The 23,721-nt window shown below is 31.2% G+C and overlaps 4 protein-coding genes across 5 annotated transcripts; all 4 read left to right on the forward strand.

Moving 5' to 3' along the window:
- The first annotated feature begins 29 nt into the window (after positions 1-29).
- On the forward strand, positions 30-8,421 carry LOC128395968 (stromal interaction molecule homolog). Its single transcript, XM_053356468.1, has 5 exons — positions 30-1,173; positions 1,530-1,893; positions 4,111-4,235; positions 6,284-6,417; positions 6,871-8,421. The coding sequence occupies exons 1-5, from the start codon at positions 100-102 to the stop codon at positions 7,388-7,390; spliced, it is 2,217 nt and encodes a 738-aa protein (XP_053212443.1). The 5' UTR covers positions 30-99; the 3' UTR covers positions 7,391-8,421.
- Positions 8,422-9,236: 815 nt separating this feature from the next.
- On the forward strand, positions 9,237-23,620 carry LOC128395962 (serine-rich adhesin for platelets-like). The gene is made up of 2 exons (XM_053356460.1): positions 9,237-11,060; positions 19,534-23,620. Exons 1-2 carry the CDS (start codon positions 10,044-10,046, stop codon positions 22,690-22,692), a joined length of 4,176 nt encoding a protein of 1,391 aa, XP_053212435.1. The 5' UTR covers positions 9,237-10,043; the 3' UTR covers positions 22,693-23,620.
- LOC128395969 (ATP-sensitive inward rectifier potassium channel 1-like) lies at positions 11,139-14,391 on the forward strand. Of its 2 annotated transcripts, none has more exons than XR_008326748.1 (2): positions 11,139-13,702; positions 14,082-14,391. XR_008326748.1 is itself a non-coding variant. In XM_053356469.1 (2 exons), exon 1 carries the CDS (start codon positions 11,996-11,998, stop codon positions 13,649-13,651), a length of 1,656 nt encoding a protein of 551 aa, XP_053212444.1. In that variant the 5' UTR covers positions 11,139-11,995; the 3' UTR covers positions 13,652-13,670; positions 14,082-14,391. The 2 variants fall into 2 exon arrangements, 1 of the variants encoding a protein (XP_053212444.1); XM_053356469.1 differs by having other exon boundaries at positions 11,139-13,670.
- On the forward strand, positions 15,712-18,070 carry LOC128395972 (uncharacterized). The gene has a single exon (XM_053356471.1). It carries the CDS (start codon positions 16,200-16,202, stop codon positions 17,685-17,687), a length of 1,488 nt encoding a protein of 495 aa, XP_053212446.1. The 5' UTR covers positions 15,712-16,199; the 3' UTR covers positions 17,688-18,070.
- Positions 23,621-23,721: the final 101 nt, after the last annotated feature.

The raw sequence follows: 23,721 nt of genomic DNA on the forward strand, positions 1-23,721 counted from the left end.
ATTCGAATCTTTGACTCAGAAAATTGTGAAAATTCATTTAGATTGAAACATTCATTGTGTTAACTATGATTTATTTTTTTTCTACTTTAAATCGTGAAAATGAACAATCACCTAGTTATTTTTATTATTAGTGTATTAACATTGTTCCTTGAATCTCAATGTGACAATTTAACTCGATCACAATCAGCAAATTCCACCGAGAATTTGGATTGGAGATGTGAAGAGTTGGACTTTTGTGATGACAAGACAGGCTTTGAAGCCATTAAATGGCTTCATCATCAATTAGATGATGATGCTAATGGTAATGTTGATATTACCGAAAGTGATGAATTTTTAAGAGATGAATTACATTATGAGAATGCCAATGATCGTCATAGAAATTTTCACGGTAATGATAAACACATTTCGGTTGATGAATTATGGAGATCATGGAGAGTCTCAGAGGTTCATAATTGGACAGTCGATGAAACTCTTGACTGGTTAAGTACATCATTAGAGTTACCTCAGTATGTGGATATATTTTTAAATCACAAGGTTGATGGAACCACATTACCCCGATTGGCTAATCATCAGTTTATCAGTGCTATTGGAATTAAAGATCCAATTCATCGGCAGAAAATTTCACTCAAAGCAATGGATGTGGTACTTTTTGGTCCTCCCAAGATGCACAATTACGTTAAGGATATTATTCTTGTGATTAGTTGTATAATTGCAATCGGTGGTCTTTGGCATGGGGTGATTACTAATCGATACTCACGGAAACATTTACAGAAAATGTTGAAAGACATGGATTCATTGCAAAAGGCTGAGGAACAGTTACAAGAATTACAAAAAGAACTGGACAATGCTAAAGAAGAGCAAAGAATAGCCACCATGGAGAAAGCTCATCTACAAGAAATTCTGGCCAGTGAAATGGATAATCGAAATTTACAATTACTTCGAGAAGGATCAATTTCCAATATCGATGATATAAATCGTGTCCAAGAATTGGCTGAGGAATTAAAAATTGCCAAAGAGCAATTAACTCGAGCTGAAACAGCTCTAATGAACAAATCTTGGGCTCCACCGCATAAATTACAATTATGGTTACAATATACCCACGAACTTGAACTTCGCCATTACAATTCAAAAAGACAAGCAGCCGAAAGTCAATTAAAAGCTGCCAGAGAAGGGGTAAGTGTACTAGAAAAGAACAATTAAAAATTCTATTCGACAAAAGAAAAAGAAAAACATCAACAAGAGATATAACCTTAATTCTAATTCTAAAACACTATTTTTATTCTTCAAATAAGTTAGATACCATTCTCATGATCATTATCTTCATCATCTTCTCAGTCTAATAATAATTTTTGAAACATTCTCATTCAATTTCTTCAGAGTTGTTATTACCTCTTGAAATTCATCGAATTTTATCCTTTCTCTTTGTTTTCCTCTCTCTCGATCTTTTTCCATGAATTTATCTCTTTTTTCCATGTTATCAAACAAGAAATAATTTTATTCTTTTCTCTCCTTTTTTTTCCTTATTACAGTGTGAGAAATTAAAAAGGAAACGATCAAGCTTTCTAGGATCTTTCAAAGTAGCCCATGGTTCCTCAATAGATGATGTCGATAATCGTATTCACGTGGCAAAAGCCGCTCTCTCCGAAGTAACAAGAGATCTGAGAGAGAGATTATTTAGATGGCAACAAATTGAAGATTTATGTGGTTTCCCAATCGTTGAAAATCGTGGCATCCTCCATATACAGACAGAACTGTATTCATGTTATCCATCACCATCAACAGCCTCATTAGGCTCACCAAGTACTACAACATCGGAAGCACCTTCATTAACCCGCAATAACAGTGACAATACAATCCAAGAACTTGATAACGATACGTTTGATCTAACGAAAAGTAAGTTCAATTTTATCGTCATTTCGTTAATGATGATGTTCATCATCTATCTCCACCCTGTTATTACCACTTTTCCCAAACATCTCACCACCAGCATAATAACAAATCTTTACCAAATGATTAGTATCCTCACATGATCGGTGAAACCCCTTATAACATAATTGCCTGTGATCAATTCCTTGGCATTATTTTCCACCAAAATATTCATCATGATGATCTTGACCTTTTTTTTGTCTATTGTCAACCACTGAGAGATTCTGGTTCTAAAGAAAAAGAGAAAATTTTCTCAGGAGAGAAAAACTTAGTACCTTTTTCTGGCCTTTTCTCAGTTCCCTTGATTCAGAATACTCACAAAAAGAAGAGAAAAAAAAATTCTAACAAAACTGTCAACTCATGTTGATTTTAGAGCTCTTTTTACATTAGATTCTAATTGTTGGCAGACTGATTAAGTTATCAGAGCCAACAATTAAGCGGAAAACCAATTTTCTCTTCCTCTCTTCTTTCATCTCTCTTTCTTTTCTTTCTTTCTTTGCTGTTACTCTTTCACCATGTTACCTAGAAAGAAAAATTCACTCACATACTGAACCATAATCATAATCATAATACATCACACATTTGATAATTTCCAAAATCCATTCACGAAACAATCGTACAACAACAAAATAGAACAAATTTTTCCAATACATAATAATAAGTTAATTGTTTTCTATCGTTACTTGAATATTTATATTCATTTGAATATAAAAGTGACATTTTTGTTGTTATTGTTTCTCTCATTCTAATCAACTTAACTCATTGTTGAAAACGTATTTTGATTGCCAAATTTTAATGCGTTTGCATTTTTGACTCCAGAATGAAAGTTATCATCATGATTTACATGATGATGATAATGATGATCGCTATTGACTCAGGTTTTATCATTACACATTATCCTCTATCAGTTGTCAAGCATCCTCTTCAAGGCTATTTAAATCATTGGAAAAACAGTTAAAACTAATTTATATTTTTCCATTGGAATCAATTTTGTTTTTTTACTAATCATTTCCGACTTTACCTTTATTTTGATATTTTTCTCAATGAAATTGAGATGATTAAACTAATTTCTAGTTTACTCTTAATAACAATAACAATATGACTCTGTAATTTGATAGACACTTTATTGAGACTTGATTAGTAGATTTACTTTTCGATATCAATGTCACAATCATATCTCAATATTGAAGCTTTTTAATTGTGCAGAAAATGCTGAATGAATTTAATCATCAACTACAATTTGTTTTTTTTTTTGAAGGAAATAAGAGTTAGTTAATCAAGAGGAGAGTTAAATTGCAATTTGAACACAACAAAAAAAAATCACTTTACAATCAAGGACAATCAAGGAAAGAGTTAGATAGATGAAGAGGAAAGCAAATTAAATTGTTAATCAATAAACGATGACAAGTTTAACACATTGATTTGATTACAATTAATATTACATATACGGTGAATTAATCAAAATTATACAAAGTTGATGAGTTATTGTCAATTTCATATAATAATTATATTGTTCAGTAATTGTGATTAAGTAATATTGAATAATAGATTCTAATTGTTGGTTGTTAAGTTTTTTCCAATCCCATCAACATTATTAATCCCTTTTTAATCACAATCAAACTTAAATTGATTGCTCATTAATCAAAACAAACTATTAGAATTAAAGTTTTCTGTATTAATTTCATCAACTTTCATCTATCATTAACTGATCAGATTTAATTGTTTACAACTTTTTCTGCTTATTGAGCAATAGGAAATTAAATTTTGTATCATTTGAGTTCATCCAAGTCCAAGTGTAACTAAATCTGATTAGTTAATTGTTCAATTGATTTAATTGCCAAGTTTTGACAATCAATTCAATTTCATATTACTTTTTATTATTAATATTTACTTCTCATAATCAATCTTATTACCGACTTAATTGTTATTAATCAATTAATCATAAATGTATCAATTTCCAATTTGTAGAGTTAATTGATTCAATATCAATCAATATCCTTAATTGTAATTAACTATCTCTCTTGATCATTTATCTGCAAACAATTAGTTGAATGAAACCGAGTTTTCAATTAAGTTTTTTTCCCCAAATCAGATTAAAATTGCTCTTTCTCATCAACACATGATTATCTCTTATTAATCAATCATTCTAATCTCTAATTTCACTATCATTCTTTCACAATTTAGATTCACAATTAAATCGTAGTGTCACACTACGTGGTAAAAGCCAATCATCGGATGTCGCTTCGTTGGTCTCATTATCATCTCAAGTAGCAGCATCATCGACAACTCAACTGGTTCAACGAAATCAAGTTAGGACCAATTTATCTGTTGACAATAATAGTGATTAAACTTAGCCCCTAAACAATTAGCTAAAACAGTAATTAACTGAAAGCTTAAGAAGAAGACACAAGAAAAAGTTAACCAATTGACTAGTTAATTTGTACAATTCTCTTTATTTTTAAACACTTTCAGCAATCAAATAGCTAAATAAGAGTAATGAGAAAAATGTGAACAGCATTTTTTTTAGGTTTTCAGTTTGAAAGGCTTGAAACATTCCAGATTCACATGAGGTTAAATCATTCAAATCATTGGAGATAAAACTCAGATTCCAAGTTGAAATTGAGTATTTTCTAAAATAGGTTGATCATCATGATTGCATTTACTATGCAAATTATCATTCTCTTCACCATGTCACTTTTATACATGGACATCAATTGTGCATCCCCTTTGATTCCGCATCAATCCATGTCCATTTGAAAAGCATCCACCATCCGTCCAAACCACAATCAATCCTCATCATCAGCATCATCATAATCATCATTATCTTCTTCCTCCTCTGTTAATTTCAATGTTTTGTTTTTCTTACAACTTGTTTGGGACTTAATATTATCCAATCCAATGGATTAATCAACCTGTTAACCAAATATCATTGCTAATCGTTTGTTAATGTTAATTAATCAACTTGATATGTTGGTTAAAAGGCTAATTAGCTTTTCAATTATTCTCATTAGGCTTCCAGTCATATGTTTTGTTTGTTGTTGTTATCATTGATTACTTTGATCGACAATCTCTCCATGACCTGATAAATGTATATCTCAAATAATGATAGTTATAGTTAATCACATCTATTCATTAACAGTTCATATGTTGGTTAATTATTATCACTATCATTATGGATGATCAATGTTGAGTAATTTACTTATCTCTCTCTCTCTCTCTCTCTCTCTCTCTCTCTCTGTGTATCTTTTTTGTGCTCTGATTTCAGTTGTTTGCCAAATGTTATCAAGGTTATCCCATTAGTACATGATGATTTGTTTACCATGATAATATTAGTTTGAATTTTTTATATTTATACCAATGAGCATAATGATGATGATTATTATTTGATTGTTATCTTATTAACGAGTCATAATTTTCATGATACTCATAAATGTTCAGAAAAGTTTGATAGATCTGATTAATTTCAAGTTAATTCAAATTCAATTACTCAGTTTCCGTTTGTATTTATAAATTTTGTTGTCAACAGTTTATCCTTTTTTTTGTATTATTATTGATCAAATTTAGTCTCAACCGACTTACTATTGGAAGGACAATCTCTTTGATTATAATTAACTTTCAATAGCAATCAATTTAATTCAATAATATGAAAAATCATCTTGTTCCACAATCAACTTTAATCATCCTCCAATCCATTAGAATCAGAATCAATTCTTAATAACAACAACATCACATTTAACTTGAAGTTTTCATCATTTAATTGTCATTTTATCTTAGCATTGATTGAGATTAACCAATCACCTTGACTATTACTACATTAGCAACAATATCTGATTAACTAAAACAATTTAATTAATTAATTAACTGAAGCAAAACTTGATTTCAACCTTTTTTGTTTCTCTCCCATTTCAATGAAATGATTTGCTTTTGAAAAGCATGAAAAAACCTTCACAATTAATTATGATTATGATTATTATTATTTAATTTACGTCTATGATTTAAACAATTATCTGATTCCTTATCCTTTAATTTTGATTAAACGATTGACATTTTTACGAGAAAATTAAAAACTATCAATCAAAACAATCAAATTATTTCACCTTTACCAAAACGAAAACCTCAAATTGACACTTTCCAATCAATCGTTTGTAATAATTAAAACTGAATGAAATCGAGAAATTTAATTGTTACAATTAAGAGAGAAAGACAATTAACTAAATCATATTGGTCTCATTCATTTTAATATCATGATTAAAGTTACATATCAGTTTGTTGGGTTAAGATTCAATCAAGAGTTGTAACAATTCAATTTGCGATTCATGATTAACTAATTATTTTTTTCTCCTCAATTTAATTACAGATTCAAAATGGATCAGTTCACATATATAATGGTGGAAATGATGAAAATCATTCATCAAGTTCAAGTAACAATGGTGAAGATGAGGAATCAAAACAAATTAATCACATTAGACCAACATTCGTCCTTGGTGATTGGTAAATTACTTTTTCTCATACTAAATTAACTTGATCATTTCCTCTCCTATCCAACAATTAACCAATTAGCTTTGTTATTCAATTTATTTCTCTACAATAATAAGTGGAAACAATTTATTTTAAGTTATTGCTAATTACTCGCTATTAATGCTTAGAATAAGTGAAATTTTTTCCCTCATCAAATCTCATGATTAACTCAGAGAATTGAATTGAAATCTTGTTGATCATCCCCAAAGGATCATTAACATTAACAGTCTATCATTATTATCAACAGAGAGAGAGAGAGAGAGAGAGAGAGAGATTCGCAATCAATTAATTACCTTTAATCTAAAAAACAGATTAGCCAATAATCAATAACGACTATCGATTGTTTCCATTTTCATAATCACTATTAGCGAATTGATTTGAATCAGTTAATTAATATATTGAATTTTTTTCTTGTTCTTATTACAGTCCAACTATTCCTGAGAATAGTTTATACAATAATTCAAGCAAAGGAGGAGGACGAATTGGTAATTTTAGTGAGAGAAGACGAAAAGAAAGTGTTTTCAGTAATAGTAATCAAGAATTATCTAATCAACCGTCGACAATTAACTTAAATGGTCAAAATAATAATTCCGCTTATTTGAAACATCGGACATTCACTCGAATCGCGAGTTTGGATGAGTTTGTTAATCTTGGTGACATTGATTCAGTTAGAGGATTAACAGAATCACCGCCATCCTCATCACCTCAACCACCTAATACAACCATTAATAACAACAATCAAGCATCTACATTGGGTGAATTAACATCAAGTAGTAACAATTTAGAGGAGAAAGGTTATTCATCTGGAAGTGAAACACCACCAATTAAGAAAAAATCGTCAGGATCATCAAAAGGAATGAAATTTTTTAGTAAATTGCGTAAAAGAAAATCTTTACCAGAGAAAGAATTTACTAATTTAGTTCAAGCTAATTTACATATAGATTAATTATATTCTAAAACAAAAGTCATTGTAATCATCATCTTCATCGATTGCTCTCTCAGTCCAATCCCAGGTCATTTTACTCTCTCTCTCTCTCTCTCTCTCTCTTGATTAAATCACTTCCAACAATTAACCTTAGCATTCCGAGCTGAGAAAGTTAATCTAACTTAATCTTTTTTTTTTGATCTTGATTCACAATCAACAATTAACTCTGTCTCTCCCTCTCTCATAATGTATTATTATCATTACTATTATTTAATTGAGTTTTAATCAATTTAATAATATAATTTATATATCTGAAAACTCAATTCTAATAATTTTAGAGCAATAATTAATTAATTAATGAATTACTTTTGAGAAACAAATAGAAAGATCAATCAAATACCATGAAATACCCAAAGATGGTTTAATTAAATTGCTTCCAAGGTAATTAATTGTTACAACATTCTCTTAATTAACCTGATTAAGACGAGGAGAAAGGGAAAACAAAAGAAACGAAAAGTAAAGTTTTCTGATTGAAGATGCATTTAAATTGCCAAACCCAAATACTAAAAACTACCAAGCAAGTTTTGTTTTTATCTGTGATACAATTACGACAATTAACTAACAATTTACTGCAATCAACCATTTGGCTACAATATTTACCAATTAATTGTCTCAATTTGATTTGTTTAACAACAACGATGACTTTGAAACTTAATCACGAACACCGAACATCAATTTAACAATAGAAATAACAATGAAACAATTAAGAGACTTCGAGAAAACAAATTTTGTGATTAATTAACTTTAATTAACAACAATTGATATTCCTTTTCTTATATTCTCAATTTATCTCGTACCCCTTAGAACTGATTTAACTAATTACTGATTTAATCTATTGAAAGTATTGTCTTATTATCCATGTGGATATAAAATGAACTGATCATGATTAGCAAATCACCTTTAAATTGTTGATCAAAATTCATTTAAACAGAAAACTTTTAAAACTCTGTACTTTTAACTTGATTTTACAATTAAAATTAATTATATTATTATTATTGTTATATGTTATTAATACTATCAATTCCCATTTGATATCTAATTGTTTAAACATAATCAGAATATCGGTTACATAAAATCCTTAATTATCTATGTTATTACTTTAATTCAATGGAATCACTTAAATGTTGAATGATAACATAACAGATTACAGGGTGTTTTTTAATGGACTCTGAATGAATTTGAATTGTGTATAAGAAAAACAGAATCATGTTAACTGATTACAGGCAATTATTGTTAATCCAACAAATCAATTTGAATATAAAGTGTGTCCACTCACAATCAACACCATCAAAGTCTCTGAAGGTAGGAACAAGAGGAGCTTATGACTCGAAATCAATTTCTTATCCATAAACTTATTGACCAATTTTCGAAACTATTGTTTATATTTTGTTGTCTCTTATTTTCTTAATTATTTTTGACACCAATCAACATCAATTCCATCAATCATCCCTTGAAAAAAATTCTTTTTTGTTAATTACTCTTTGCAATTTATCTTTTTCTAATTTATCTAATTCTTGTAAATTGTTCTTATATTTCCATGATGATGATGAATGTTAGAGGTTAACCATTTCAAGTTGAACAAGTATACCAATTCAGGAGAGAGAGAGAGAGAGAGAAGAAATAAGAAAGAGAAGAAAGAAGAGAGAAAGAGGAGAGAAAGAGAAAAAGAAGATAAATTTAAAGATAAGTCGAAAAGAAGAAAAAAATCCAAACGAAAAAGTAGCAACACCGAACGTTAGGTGTCGCTCTTTCTGAACATTTTTTATTCCTTTTTCTCTCTCTCTCTTTCTCTCATTCTGGTTCCAATTCCAATGTTATTATCATTCCCTTCCCAGTACATATATTTATCTTTGTTATTATTATTATTATGAGTTTTCTTTTCTCCCTGTTATTTTGAGCTTCTCAGGTCAACTGAATGAAAGGTTATTCTTTGAGTGGAAACCTTTTATCTCTCTCTCTCTCTCTTTTTTCTCCTCTCCATGCTGATGTTTTCCTCTGATAATTTATCATCAAAATCTATTGTTATTTACCTTTTACAATTCCCTTTATACTTTTAATCCACTTGCAACTATTATTATTATTCTCTAACAGTTACACACCTTTTCTTTTTTATATCATCTCAATCAGAATCGAACATGAATTGTGAGCAAAAATTAAGAATCTCCGTTGATATTTTCATGGAAATTGTTTCCAATAATATCTCTGAGTTTTTCCATCCATAGTAAATATCATTTCTGTCTCATTTCCTGGTTTTATTTGTGCTCTCTCTCTCTCTGTGACAATTTTCTCAAGTGCGATGTTTTCATCTAATATTTACTTATGTCGATCCATTTACTCCTTTGTTTCCTGGTGTATTCCAAGTGATTTGCATTGTTTCATTTAATTGTATCACTCAAGTCAATCAACTGTGAAAAAAATTGCTCGCAGATATAAATCTTAATTGTGTTGGCAAGGAAAAGAAACCAAAGTGAATCGTTTAATGAAATAACTAATTGTTTTCATTTTTTGGTGGAAAAAAAAATTCTTATTTACTCTCATTATTTATTTACCTGAATGAAAACGAGATGATGATAAGAATTGAATTTTGTATCTATTCTGGAGCAACGATTGTCTCATGTTAAATACTAAAATTGGTCTTAATCGGGTTGATGGTGAAGGGACCAATAATCGAGTGGCGAGTGGACTTAATGGTGGAGGATTCGGTCTATTTGAAGGACCTCCATCTCCCTCACCATCACCCAATTTGATGCGAAATCGATCAACATCCGTTCAACACCAAACCATCCCGGAAACAACGACTTCTAACCATTCAAGTTCATTTTATTATCATCAATATTATCAACAATTTCACCCACCGGCCTCACCATCATTTACTTATCAACATCCTCATGTCCAGAAACATTTCACATTTAACACTGAAGCCATAGATGATTATCAAGAATCTCGAAACAATAAGTCCAATAATTATTATGATGATCGACAATGGGAACGTAAATACTCAATTTCTTCCGAAACCAATGGTCAATCATCACCACCATCAGGGGAAATCGATATCAATGATATTCCTGGTCCGTCAAAAATACAAACTAACGAATCGTCCAACAGTAACAATAATAATAATAATAATTCTAATAATAATAATACTTCTAATGAGGGAACAGCGACTTCACGTTGTTTGGCCTTAGAACAGGCTTATGTTCATGATGTTTACAGTTCGATTGCTCATGAATGTGGTGCCTGTTCACCAGTTCGATCACATATCAAGGAATTTCTTTACGATGAATTTGAATTTGGAAGCCTGGTAATGGATGTTGGTTGTGGCGATGGTAAATATCTTAATCTTAAATCTGATATTTTCACCTTGGGAATGGAAAAGTGTCCCGATTGGTTTAACAAGGAAAACATGGTAAACACAACGGTAAATAATTCACCGAACATGTCTGACCTAATGGTTGCCGATGTGATCTACCTTCCGGTGAGAGATGAATTTTTCGATGGTGTCCTTTGTTGTGGAGTCTTACATCATATATCAACCACTGATCGTCGAGTCTCAGCAATTAAGGAGATGTGCCGAGTGATTAAAATCGGAGGTAAATTGTTAATAACCGTTTGGGCCTTCGAGGGTCGAGAGGTAAGTTGCTTTTTTTTCTGTCCATTCGAATAAATTTCATCATAATTATAAGTCCACAATTGATTGTTATTGCAAATCTTTAATTATATAATAATTCATAATGTTCATATTGATTGGGATTAATTAATATTCATCCATAGACTGATAATCTAAAATGATTATCTAATTGTCAACAGTTTTACCTTTAAGAATTGAGAATCTATTTTGGTTGAAAAAAGAAAGCTTGTCATCTTTCAATTCATTGGATTCAATTGAATTAAATTTGATTCTGATTCTAAATTGTCAATAGAAACTAAATTATAAAATTTAACATGATCACAATTAACTTAATCATCATTTCTCTTTATCCTTTTATCATCTTTGATTAATCTTCCTCTTGTTGATCGTTTTTCGCCTCATCTTCCTTCTTGTCTATCAAATCAAGTGCTGATTGTTGACTAACAATTTAATTTTCTATTGTAATTTACTCTAAATCAACTTAATTCTCACTTTCCTTCGTTGATTTAGTTTAACAATCTATTAGTTGGTGACAACAGGGAAAAAATTATTTACACTTTCATATGATATTACATCCGTTTATTATACTAATTGTGTTAATCAATGTTCAGTAAATTGTTCAACCAGAAATCATAAAATTGTCTCTAATCATCATCATCATCATCATAATCTTAATTACTATCAACCTAAAATCAAATTGATTTAGTGATTCAAATGATTCTCAATGAAACCATTCTCACCACAATTAACTAATGACAACCTTAATTATTTGGGGTTGTTGTTGTTGTCCAAACAAATTAGACTTTTTTTACAATCAAAGATCAACTAATTGTTGAGAGAAAAACAAAATTGATAATTTGTTAGTGTTTAGAATAGATTAACTAATTGAGAGTTTAAATTGTGTAAAATCAACAACAATTTACCAAAAGAAAAATAAAATGAGTGATTCAAATGTAACAACAGAATTAAAAAATAATTCATCCGATTTATCGTTAATCACTTCAAATACAATTACTACAACAACAACAACAACATCAACATCTAATTTTATTGATGAAACAATTGAAGATAACAATTTATTAATGATCGACTCTAAATCATGTTTACCACCAACACCATTAAACTCACGGCCTCCCAATGGTTACCCAAAGGGTTTACTACCCACCGCCACCTCTAGTTTAACTTCAACCATTACGTTGGCCACCCTGTTTGACGATTCATTGTTACCCACCACACCATCACCTCCACCACCACCACCTCCGCCTTCATCACCAGCCCACCGTCAGTCACCTTATATAACCACAAGTAATTCATCATCAATCTATTCTCACCTTTATAATCACAATCAACAATATTCAACACCAATAGTAACCAACTTGTCAACATCATCCAGTAATTATAATCAACCTTCCTCTCCCCGATGTAGCGGTGGAAAATTTTGGAGATTTTTCCGCTCCTCATCACCTAATCGACATCGACAACGAGTTGTATTCAAAAATGGTGGAATTAACCTTTGCAAGGAACATATTGAGAAACGATCTCGACGTTACCTTCAAGATACATTTACCACAATGGTTGACCTTCGTTGGCGATACAATCTTCTAGTTTTCACCTTGGGTTTCGTCCTCTCTTGGCTTTTATTTGCTTCCATTTGGTATGTGGTGGCCTATTTTCACGATGACCTGGGTGAAAGTGTACCTCATGAAAGGTGTGTCATCGGTGTTAATTCATTTATTACCGCTTTCCTTTTCTCCTTTGAATCGCAACACACCATTGGCTTTGGTAACCGTTATCCCCATGAAAATTGTGTCGAGGGAATATTTTTCATGTGTTTCCAGTCAATTTTTGGAGTGATGATTGAGTGTTTTGTGGTTGGCTTTGTGTTTGCCAAACTTTCCAGGCCAAAGAAACGCTCACAGACCCTTATCTTCAGCCGAAACGCTGTTGTCAATGTACGAGATGGTTCACTTTGCCTGGTATTTCGTGTAGGTGATGTTCGTGCTCGATCTTACATTATTGGTGCTTCAGTGTCCGCTCTACTTATAAGCCGAAAAATATCCTCAGAGGGTGAAATTTTACCCTATTATCATGAATCTCTGAAAGTTCATTTTGATTCTTGTGGAACATCAGTTTTCCTTGTATGGCCTGCGACAATCTACCATGTTATTGATGAAACCTCACCTTTTTACTCAATGGATCCTGAAGCTTTAGCCAATAGTCAGTTTGAAATAGTAGCCATGTTGAAGGGGACCGTTGAATCGACTGGACAAACAATTGAAGCGAGAACCTCATACCTACCCGAGGAAATTACTTGGGGTCGACGATTCGAAAGGCTAATCGATTTCCAAACCCAATCAGGAGTTTATCGAGTTGATTACAGTAAATTTGATTCTACCTATGAAATATCAACTCCTAAAATATCAGCTCGACAATTTGATCAACAACAACAGCAACACCAACAACAACAACAACAACCATCCTATCCAAATAATCAGCAACAACAACAACAATTTAGCCAACAACTTCAACGTACAAGGCGATCAGTTGCTTGGAACCAAATAGAAGATCATAATCGGAATAAAGTTGTTGATTAATATAAATGTTTAATTGTTGGTTAGTTTTTTTCTCTGTGCTTCTTATTACAGGTTAATACACTTAAATGATTACAGAATCAAATCAAAAACGGAAAGAGTAGATGAGATGATGATGATGATCTGATTGTGTCGATTTATTTTTAACTAAATGGTAACTTTTCATGTTACTGTTACATTCAATCAAAATGAACTAATTTAATTAAACATAATCAATGAGGGAGAGAGATAGAAAACCTTTATCATCATCATCATTTCCTCTTTCTTTTCTTTCACATAATAGATTTCATCCTAATACAACTAATCATCATTAAACTAATCTCTCTCTCTCTCTCTCTCTCTCTCTCTCTCTCTCTCTCTCTCTCATTGTCAATCTACAATCAAAATATGAAAATTGATTGCCAATGATGATGATTACGATTACTTTTGACAGGAAAACTGTAAATTATATCAAATGGTTGAGGGTTGATAATATTTAAGTGATGATGAAAAGAGAAGATGATTTTATCATCATCATAATCAACTAAATGATGAGGATTAGATGATTAATAATAATATGGAATCAAAAAGTGACCTGAAAACCAATGGCCTTGAAACCAGATCATTGTTGTCAATTAATTAACAATAATAGTAAATAAGACTAATAATCATCAACTAATTTGCTATAATAATAATGAAATTACAATTTATTATCATTTGTAAAATTAAATTAATAAATACAGTATATTATATATTGTATTAAATTGTTACCACAATTCAATTCAATCTGTGAAAAAAAAATTGATCCAAATAATTAATTAGCTAATATTGGGCAATTAATTATCATTAAATTTAACTTTTCCTTTCTTATTAACAATCAATTTGACCCAAATCAATGTTAACAATTTACAAGTATTAATAACTTTCACTATTAATACATTTGTACATTGATACCCTGGGATTAATCATATTGAATTAAGGTAATCACTATTGAACAATTTTTACATAATTTGAAAATAAATTATCATGATTAAATTAGATTGTGATTAGATGAGTGAAAAAATAATCATAATCCATTGGAAGCTCTTGATTTAATGTAATTCCTGTCAATTTTAACATGAATTTAATAAGAATCAATAACAAATCCAATGATGGATGATAGATTTACTATTTTTTTCATATTCTTATCCTCAATCAATCTCAATTCAATAATAGACAAAATCTAATTACAATATAATCCTGGTATCTCTACTTTGATTGCAATTAAAACCCTTTCACAATTAATTTGCCATAGTACTTGAAGTAATTGTCTCAGCAATTATATCAACAATACCTTTAGTTTCAAGAGTATTCATTTTTAATTAGACTTGTCAACCATAATCATGATTACAGTTTTTTACCCAAATTATTTAAACATTAACCAAATTAAATTCCCAGTGAAAGCTTAATTGGTTAAGACATTTCTATTATATATATTATTCAGAGAATTATGAATTACTGATTAATATAAAATTTGGAAAAAAGGAAAATGTGTATTCATAGAAATGTTCAGATGAATAATGAGTAATACACATTAGCATGATGAACAATTTCATGAGCAATTTCATCAAATTTCCGCTTCCTAACTGAACGGATGTATTACTTTTACTACAATTGTAATACTAATAATATAAAGTAAATCAATGATTAAACCAATTGGTCAATCATTACCTTCATTGACCTTTATCATAGTATTTATATTGTACACATAATGATAGTTATTATTATCGTTAGATTATTGATAATTTTTATCGTACATAAGTTTCATGATAAATTCACACATCATGTTGATGACAAACGATATGATTATCATGTAATAATAATAAAAAACTAGATGTTATTGTTTATTGTTGCTGTTGGTTCAATAAAATTGTGATATACTAATGATTGATTATATTAACAGATTCATCCTGATATTATATCAACGTCTTTCTTAATATTATTGATCATCTATTGAGAATTGAAGATCTGAATAATCTGAATGATTTATCGATGATCAATTAATCATTCCAACACCATGATGATGTTAATAATGACAGAGTTGATGATGAGGAAAGTGATACAATCAATATTGCAAAGAAAAACAAAACTTTCATCATAGATTATGAATCGTTGAAAGTTAATTGTTGTACTCAATCAAAATGAACTTACCATGAATTTGAAATTTAATTAACTTTTCTTTGGAATGGAAAAAAAATTGAATCTCTATAAATATCATCCATGGTAAATTCCGTATCAAATTAACTTCACCAATCAACTGATTTGATATGATCACAATGGGAACATCAATGGGTCCTTTTCTTGATTGGATAGTATTTCAATCATCTTGATAATATTAATTTTTCAAGATTTAATCAATAATCCAATCACTAATATAATAATTGAGTCTCTCTCTCTCTCTTTAAAATCAATATAATAAAAAAATGAGACAACAATCAACAATTAGTTTACTAATGGTTGATCCATCAGTTGGATTTTTAAACCATCAAATTGTGTGATAGTTTAGTATCAATCTGATTGATTGGTAATCACCATGAGATTATCTATCAGTAGATATAAGTTCATCTCAATTTCCAAGTATTTGTTTTCCTTATTCTGTTTTCTTGGTTGTTCATTTCAACTTTATCATATAACCAAAGTTTACCTAAGATATGAGGTAATTACCGAGATTGTAATTGCACTTCCTCGTAAATTGACAATTCCTGATATAACAATTTGCGTTGAAGACGCACAATTTATAAATTTAACTAAATTGGTTCACTGTCATCCTGATTTGGTCCAGCAAATGATACAATATGATAGGACTGTGAATAAAAACAATGTCAATGATATAAGAAAAGTTAATTCATCGGTTATAACTCATTTTGTCTTATCCAATTTGAGAATCAATGAAACTTATCATCTACTTTATCCCGAATCGTACCTGATTAAATCATGGGAAATCGGAGCTAAACAGATAAACAATAATTCAGCACTTGAAGAGCAAGGATGTAGGATGAGAGGTCGTTTCAAAGATCTTGGATTTTGTATAACAATCGGATGTTCTGGTACAACTGAACAATCATTCAGTGAATTTGATTATCTTCGTTCGAGCCTGGAAAGGCCAATGTTTGCCGTTTATCTAAATAGTAAAGCGATAAAAAGTATTCCCAATCTATATGTTGCTCTGATTAAAAACACTTCGTTACCCCGAGGGAATAAGATTAAGTTCATTACACTTAATATGGAAAAAGAGCCAAGAAAATATCCAATAAGTTATCACATTTTCCGTTCCAATTTACTACCACCACCTTATTCAACTGAATGTGAAGACTATTCATCGGATAAATATGATTCCATGGAACATGCTAGAGAACTTTGTCTAACCAATGCAACATTGGAACGTTTTAATATGCCCTTTCCAAAAGTTCTGTCACCACCTCATTGGGAATATTATTTCGGTTATAAACTGATGAACTTGGCTCGGAAAAATGTGACCATTCAACAAGAACTTGATTGGGTCACTTGGTTTTGTATCGGTCAGACCAATAAACCTCATTGTCATGATACCTTTTACATTACCACATCAACCGATTCGGAGAAAATATCAAATCAAGATTCATATATTGACCTGAGAATGCCCGTTGAACCTTACATGACCACGACCTGTCATCCTAAACAATCATTACCCGAATACCTGATTTATGCTGGTTCAGTTTTGGGTACTTGGTTTGGGTTTAATTTTGCATTCTCAGTTCCCATGATTGTTGATTACTTTCACAAATTCACTTCTAATCATATTGGATCATCAAAAGTCAAAATTGATCGAGTTGAAAATTCAAATGTAATCAAAACTTTCAATGAACTGATCAACAACTTGCCTGGAAAATTCAATCCCCTGGTATCAGTTAATCATCAAGAAATTGGTATCGCTACTAATCAACCTCGACTAATCAAACCTAAACCATTACTAACCAATAAACTTTGGTTAAATTATCATGATTATTATTCCCAACGTAAATTGAGAAATTTATATTATTAATTTGGTGGTAGTTGAGTAATAAAAAAGTTCTGTCTTTGGTGATGATTATCATGATTAATTCATGATACATGCTGCTTATCATTCATGTTAAGGTGTTGTTGGTATATAATATAATTTCAATTGAATTAACAACTCACTAATTTACATGAGCAATTATTTTCTCATATGTTAAATTAGCTGAGTAATTCATTTAAATTGTTTACACATTCAACCTAAATTATAATCTAAGTTAATTATCTTATGCAATTAATTTTATCTCCAAAATATAGTAATTGCAATTCAAATTAAGCTAATTTAAAACTATTGATTTTTGATTTAATCGTCAACACAATTGATTAATTGACAAGTATCACTTTTCAAATTTAATTCAACTGATTAAGAAAGGATTGAATAATCATGCTGATTAATTTACAAATTGTCGTTAAATGTTTCAACGTTTATTCAATTAGATTATATAATAATTGTAGTATCATGTCCACTAATTGTTGTTAATCAATTGACATTAATTTAATTCACAATTGAATCTGAAAGAAGCCAATTAATTGATATCATAATTGTCTTGTAACAAAAAGAAACCTCAATTTGATTAACTGTTATTATCAGTAAATCATGAATGAAACTTTTTATTAATTAATAAAGAGCTACGGTTCATTCATTAATTGTTACATTTGTAAATTGTCCAACTTGAAGCCATTGAAATTGAATGAGATCAAATTATAACAATTATCAATAATTAATGATAAAATTTTAATAGTGATCATGTTTATGAATTAATAATAATCTTCATGTTGTTAATTTGTCTGTAATCATCAATGGATAACAAAAAGTAATCAAGTTAAAATGTTTTAAATACGTGACAATTTAGTTTCAATAGTAAATCGTTAATATTTTACTCAAATGCAATTACAATTTCAATTGTTTCAAAATGAAAATATTGATCGTTAGACAATCAATTAAATTATTATCATTTTTAAATTGTGATGATCATTTGATTGTCAATGTTGAAAACAGATTTCACCTTAATTGTTACGTTCATTTTACTCATTTCCTATTTTTTCTGTGACAATATTAATACACAACAAACAAAATCAATCAACAACCTTAATAATAAACAAAATAACCTGACCAACTAAATAGTAATTGATTTTATTTTGATTGATTAACCTCCATTGTTGGTTGATTGATTAACTTTCTTGTAATAATCATGTCAACTGGAATAATTAAGACACAACAACCACATTGACCAGATTGGAACTTATTTTTAGGTTTATTCTTGATAATTATTAGAGGTTTTGTTAAGACTAATTGTAATTACTCTGGTAAATAATTAGTTTTTAGGTTACTGGTTCAATTGTAATTATTGTTGATTGATCATCAAGATCATTCATAAACAAAACTACTCTGATCATCATCAGTAAACAATAATCAGTTAGGATTAGTTTTTTTTACCGTTAATCTGTCTAATCCAATCTGAGGCAATCATAATGGACAATAAATGTTGATCATGGTTAACAATTTACTAATGAAACTTGATGGTACAATGGAAATGAAAACAAGATCTGGTTTCATCCATAGATCTCATCTTACCATTGAATTTAATCAATATTACAAAACAATTAGAGGTAATTCTGGTCAGAAATAAATCCAATTTAAATGACAATTTTCCAGTGGCAAGTAAACCAAGACTAACATGGGTAACAATCAATTGACAAGCTCCAAGCAATTTATTTCCTTGAAAATTGATGATAAACATTTTACATTTTAATATTTTTGCATATAAATAATTTTGTTTTGTTCATGTCTTTTTTTGGTTGATTGATGATCAACAATTTAAATTGTATATTAGTTGGAATCACAAGATGTACTGATCAAATGGAATTCATCTTCTAAACGTAATCGTGATCGTTATGGTAATTCAGGAGGTGGTGATCAATCAAGTGATGAATCAACGTCCAGTTGTTCAACCAGTTCAACGACAACCACCAATTATGTAAATCGTAAGGCAGCTTATGAATCATGTAATTCACCCACCTCACAATTTGGTACATGCTATTCATTTGTGCGTAAAGCTTTACAACGGTTTAGTTTATCCTCGAATACATTTTATCATTCACCAAGGAGAGCATCTAAATCGTCAACTAATCGTGATACCACTTCAACCTCTGGATTTGCGACACTTGAAGATATGCCCATTGAATTGAGAAATATTGAAGAGAAAAAATCAGCTGATCCATTTGGCTCAGGTTCACCTGAGATGGTTAATAATGTTCATGGAGGCGGTGGGAGTGGTACAAGTGGCTCACATGGAGGTGACCCATCAACTGGACCGTCCAAGGGATTTCCTTTACTTGGCCAAAGAGCTGGCTCACTATTTCATCTGTCACATAATCATAATCATCCAATCAATGGACCATTGAGTGCCTCAGCATCCGTTTCGATTCCAGGTAATCCAGTTACCCATGGATCTACAAATTCCCTTTTAACATCAACTCCAACAACAATTAAGACCAATTTAAATGTCAATACGAACGATGGACCATCAACTGCACCAGTTTCTCGTCAGAACAGTTTAACTTCAATCATCGGCGGTAAAGTTACTACTAGACGACATTCACTTTTCAATATGATTCGTAATTCGATAACCAAACCAATAAGAAAAACGGTCGGAAAAGGTTCTAAGTCGAAAGAATCATCTCCAATCAACTCGACGACAGCTTCTCCTCAACATCGACCGGTCAAAAATAAATTGACCAAAGGATCATCTTCGTCGACAACCACAACCTCATCATCGACTGGGGTCAAACTTAATGGTTTCCTATCTCAGCATCGCTTTAGTCTTCCAGCTAACTTGAGACGATCATCAAATCATAAATCATCACCATCTAAGGCTAACAATCAATTTTCAAAAGCTAAATCCACTTCGATCAATAATAATAATAATAACTGTGGCAATAATGGTAAACATAAAATGGACAGTCTAAGTTTAGATGACCCCAGAGGTCATTTATTATCAAGCCAAGAATCAACTGAAGCTTCATATGAATTCAATGCTGATACTCAAAAGGATTCAATTGATCATTCAGCTACTGATGGGAGTAAATCGGCTTCAGGATTGGCGGGTTGTAGTCTTGATGAATCAATTGTAGCTTCGGTTGGAGATAATGACGGTGATGATGAAGAGGAGGATGCTGGTCCTAGCGAAGGAGATGGGAAAAGGCCAGAGACTATTGAAGAGGGAGATGACATGTTAATGATGATTAGAACATCAGTGACCGCAACAATCGCCGGTGGGAACAGTAAACGAAAACGTGAAGCTTGGGGTAAAATATTGCAAAAATCTCTGTCTTCCGATTCTCTGGAATCAAAACAATCAAAACAATCGCGACAACAATCAACCGGAACTGAGGCTGGAACCATAACAACTACTACAACCAATACAGCAACAACAACCACCACAAATACAGCCTCGGGCACATCCAATTCCGCTTCAACATCAGAAAGTTCATCTAAATTGGTTGCATATTATTCAATGCCAGAGCTTAGGCTACTGATGGCAGGCGATGAAGACGAAGATAACTTCGATGAATGTGGACTTAGAAATATAGTTAATCGTAATAAGCCTCGTTTATCAGAAATTCATCCAATTACTTTTCTTAATTCAATGGGAACTGGTCGACGGGAATCAAAAGGTTCAGTGATTCGTAATGATTCACAGGATACACAAAACGCACTCGAAGATACTTTTGATCATTCAATCCTTGAACTCGCCACCATTAGTTGCACATCATCAGGAAGCGGTGGTAAAGGCGATGAACCTCAACCACCCCCTCCTCTTGTACCATCTTCAGTTCCCGCCGTTTATCCTCCTTCCATGATTCCAGTTACCCTGATTAATAAGTCATCTTTTGAAGAGTCTTCGCCCAACTCTCGTCCACCATCATCGACATCATTAAAGGAGCGCCTTCAATTGAATCTTCCAAGTTCATCGGCTCGATCACCTTCTGAGTGCTCATCAACTGAAGGTTATTATTACGATAAAATGGACAAAGATGGTAAAACAGTTCGATCTTTATCGGTCGAATATAAACCGGCCATTTGTTCATCATATCGACAGGGTTTGCGAAGATTTTCAGCTTCGCCGTCACTTCTTGTATCTAAGCCTTTCTTTCAATTGGCACCTCATACTTCTGGTCACGAAACACACCCAAGTGTCGATTCTGAGGAGTCTTTTGTGACCATTATTCCAGCCGGAAGGTCATGTCGAACTGGAAGTGGAACCATTGAGGCTTCGTTAGGAGATGAAGTTGATTCCTTTATGGACGATGTTATTTTAGACATTGATGCAACTTCCTTAGGGTCAACAGAAGAGGACGAAGCCTTGTGTGAACAATTAACTCGTCCATTTGTTACCGTTGATACGGTTGGCATATTAGGTCGAGCTTCTGTTCACCGGACTAGCTCATTAGGACCAAGTTCACCTCGTTTACTTAACTCAAGTGGTACCAATAGTATAGCCAATCTCAGTAGCAGTGGAGTGTCTCCATGTCCACCCTTACATGTTACCCCATCATCATCAGCTGTTTGTAGTTCTAGTGGTCAAGCTGATGTATCTGCAACACCTCGAGCAAGTAGTGGCGGTGGTACTGCAGGCGGAGGTGAATCAGATGATCTAGCGAGTATCTCAACAGCAACAACTAAATCAATTCCTTCACTTGAATCAAGTCTAAAAGGTAGAGAGGAAGAAGATGAAGTCGATGCAGATTGTATTGAGGAAGAGGATGGAATAATTATCGACAATGACCATTCAGATGAGATTAAATCGAATGGGTCAACTCCTTCTCCACCCGCTAATCTTCATCGATATTTTCACCTTTTTAAATGCGGTGAATTGGAAGAGGTAATTGAACAGAATGTTGAAAATCTTCATGTAGTCAAATCTTATTACAGTGAACACGCCAATTCTTGGTGTGTAGTAGCCGAAAAGGTCAGAGTTTGGACCATCTAAATCGATAATCACTTATCGAATCAACTAATTGTTGTAAAATCGTCGTCATTTACCATTGTCTTTGTTCATACCAATACTTTTACCTATCCTAATATTATTTGGGATTTTAATTATTTCACATGGTTAATGAGGCACAATTTTCATTCATAACAAACAGGCAACAATTGAATTAAAACTAAATCTCCAATCTTTCAATATAATCCTTTGATATTTATCATCAATCAATTACTATTAATAAATTAATTTACTATTCAGATAAAATTGTTACTTTGAAAACTTAACAAATGAAAAAACATTAACAATTAATGTAAACATTTCTTAACCATTAATATAAATGAATGTACAATGAAATCAATTGAAAATCTCAATCGTTGGCAACCTAATCAACTAACAATCAATCCTGGTAATCATTTCATTAAACCAATGGATATTTAATTGCTTTTCTCATTTACAATTTAATTGCTATCATTGTAAAACTTGACTATTTGTAATATTAATAATGTTAAACATTGAAATAAAAACACTTACGAGTTATTATCAAGTTGATTACAATTAAATTAGCATTTCAAACAGAAATGAAAATGAGAATCAGGTCCAGTTGAGTTCGTTTTCAGATCATAATTTAGGCTCGATTATTGTGACATTGTCGAGAGAATCCAAGTCGAAATTGATAAGTCACAATTAAAATGTCGAAACCTCTAAATCGAGTCAATGACAATCAGATAAATGAACGATTATCGCTCAATTAAAATACCAGAGAATCATAAAAATCGGACAATCTAATGAGATTAAACTAATTACAACCCTCTCATTATAATCATCTAATTAACAGTTATCAGGTATCATCATTGAAGATTATCTTGTTCAATCATAATTAACCAGAGAGAACATGAAAAAAAAACTTAATTACTCCACTAATCAGTTACCTCCTTAGCTCAAGATCAAATCATTATCACAATTAATCAACAGCCAACTAACATTTATCAACTTATTTATTACATTTTCCTCAAGAAAATGTTTACTATTAAC

This window comes from Panonychus citri, unplaced genomic scaffold (genome assembly GCF_014898815.1).
Source record: "Panonychus citri isolate SS breed McGregor unplaced genomic scaffold, ASM1489881v1 Contig00142, whole genome shotgun sequence".
Taxonomy (NCBI): Eukaryota; Metazoa; Arthropoda; class Arachnida; order Trombidiformes; family Tetranychidae; genus Panonychus; species Panonychus citri.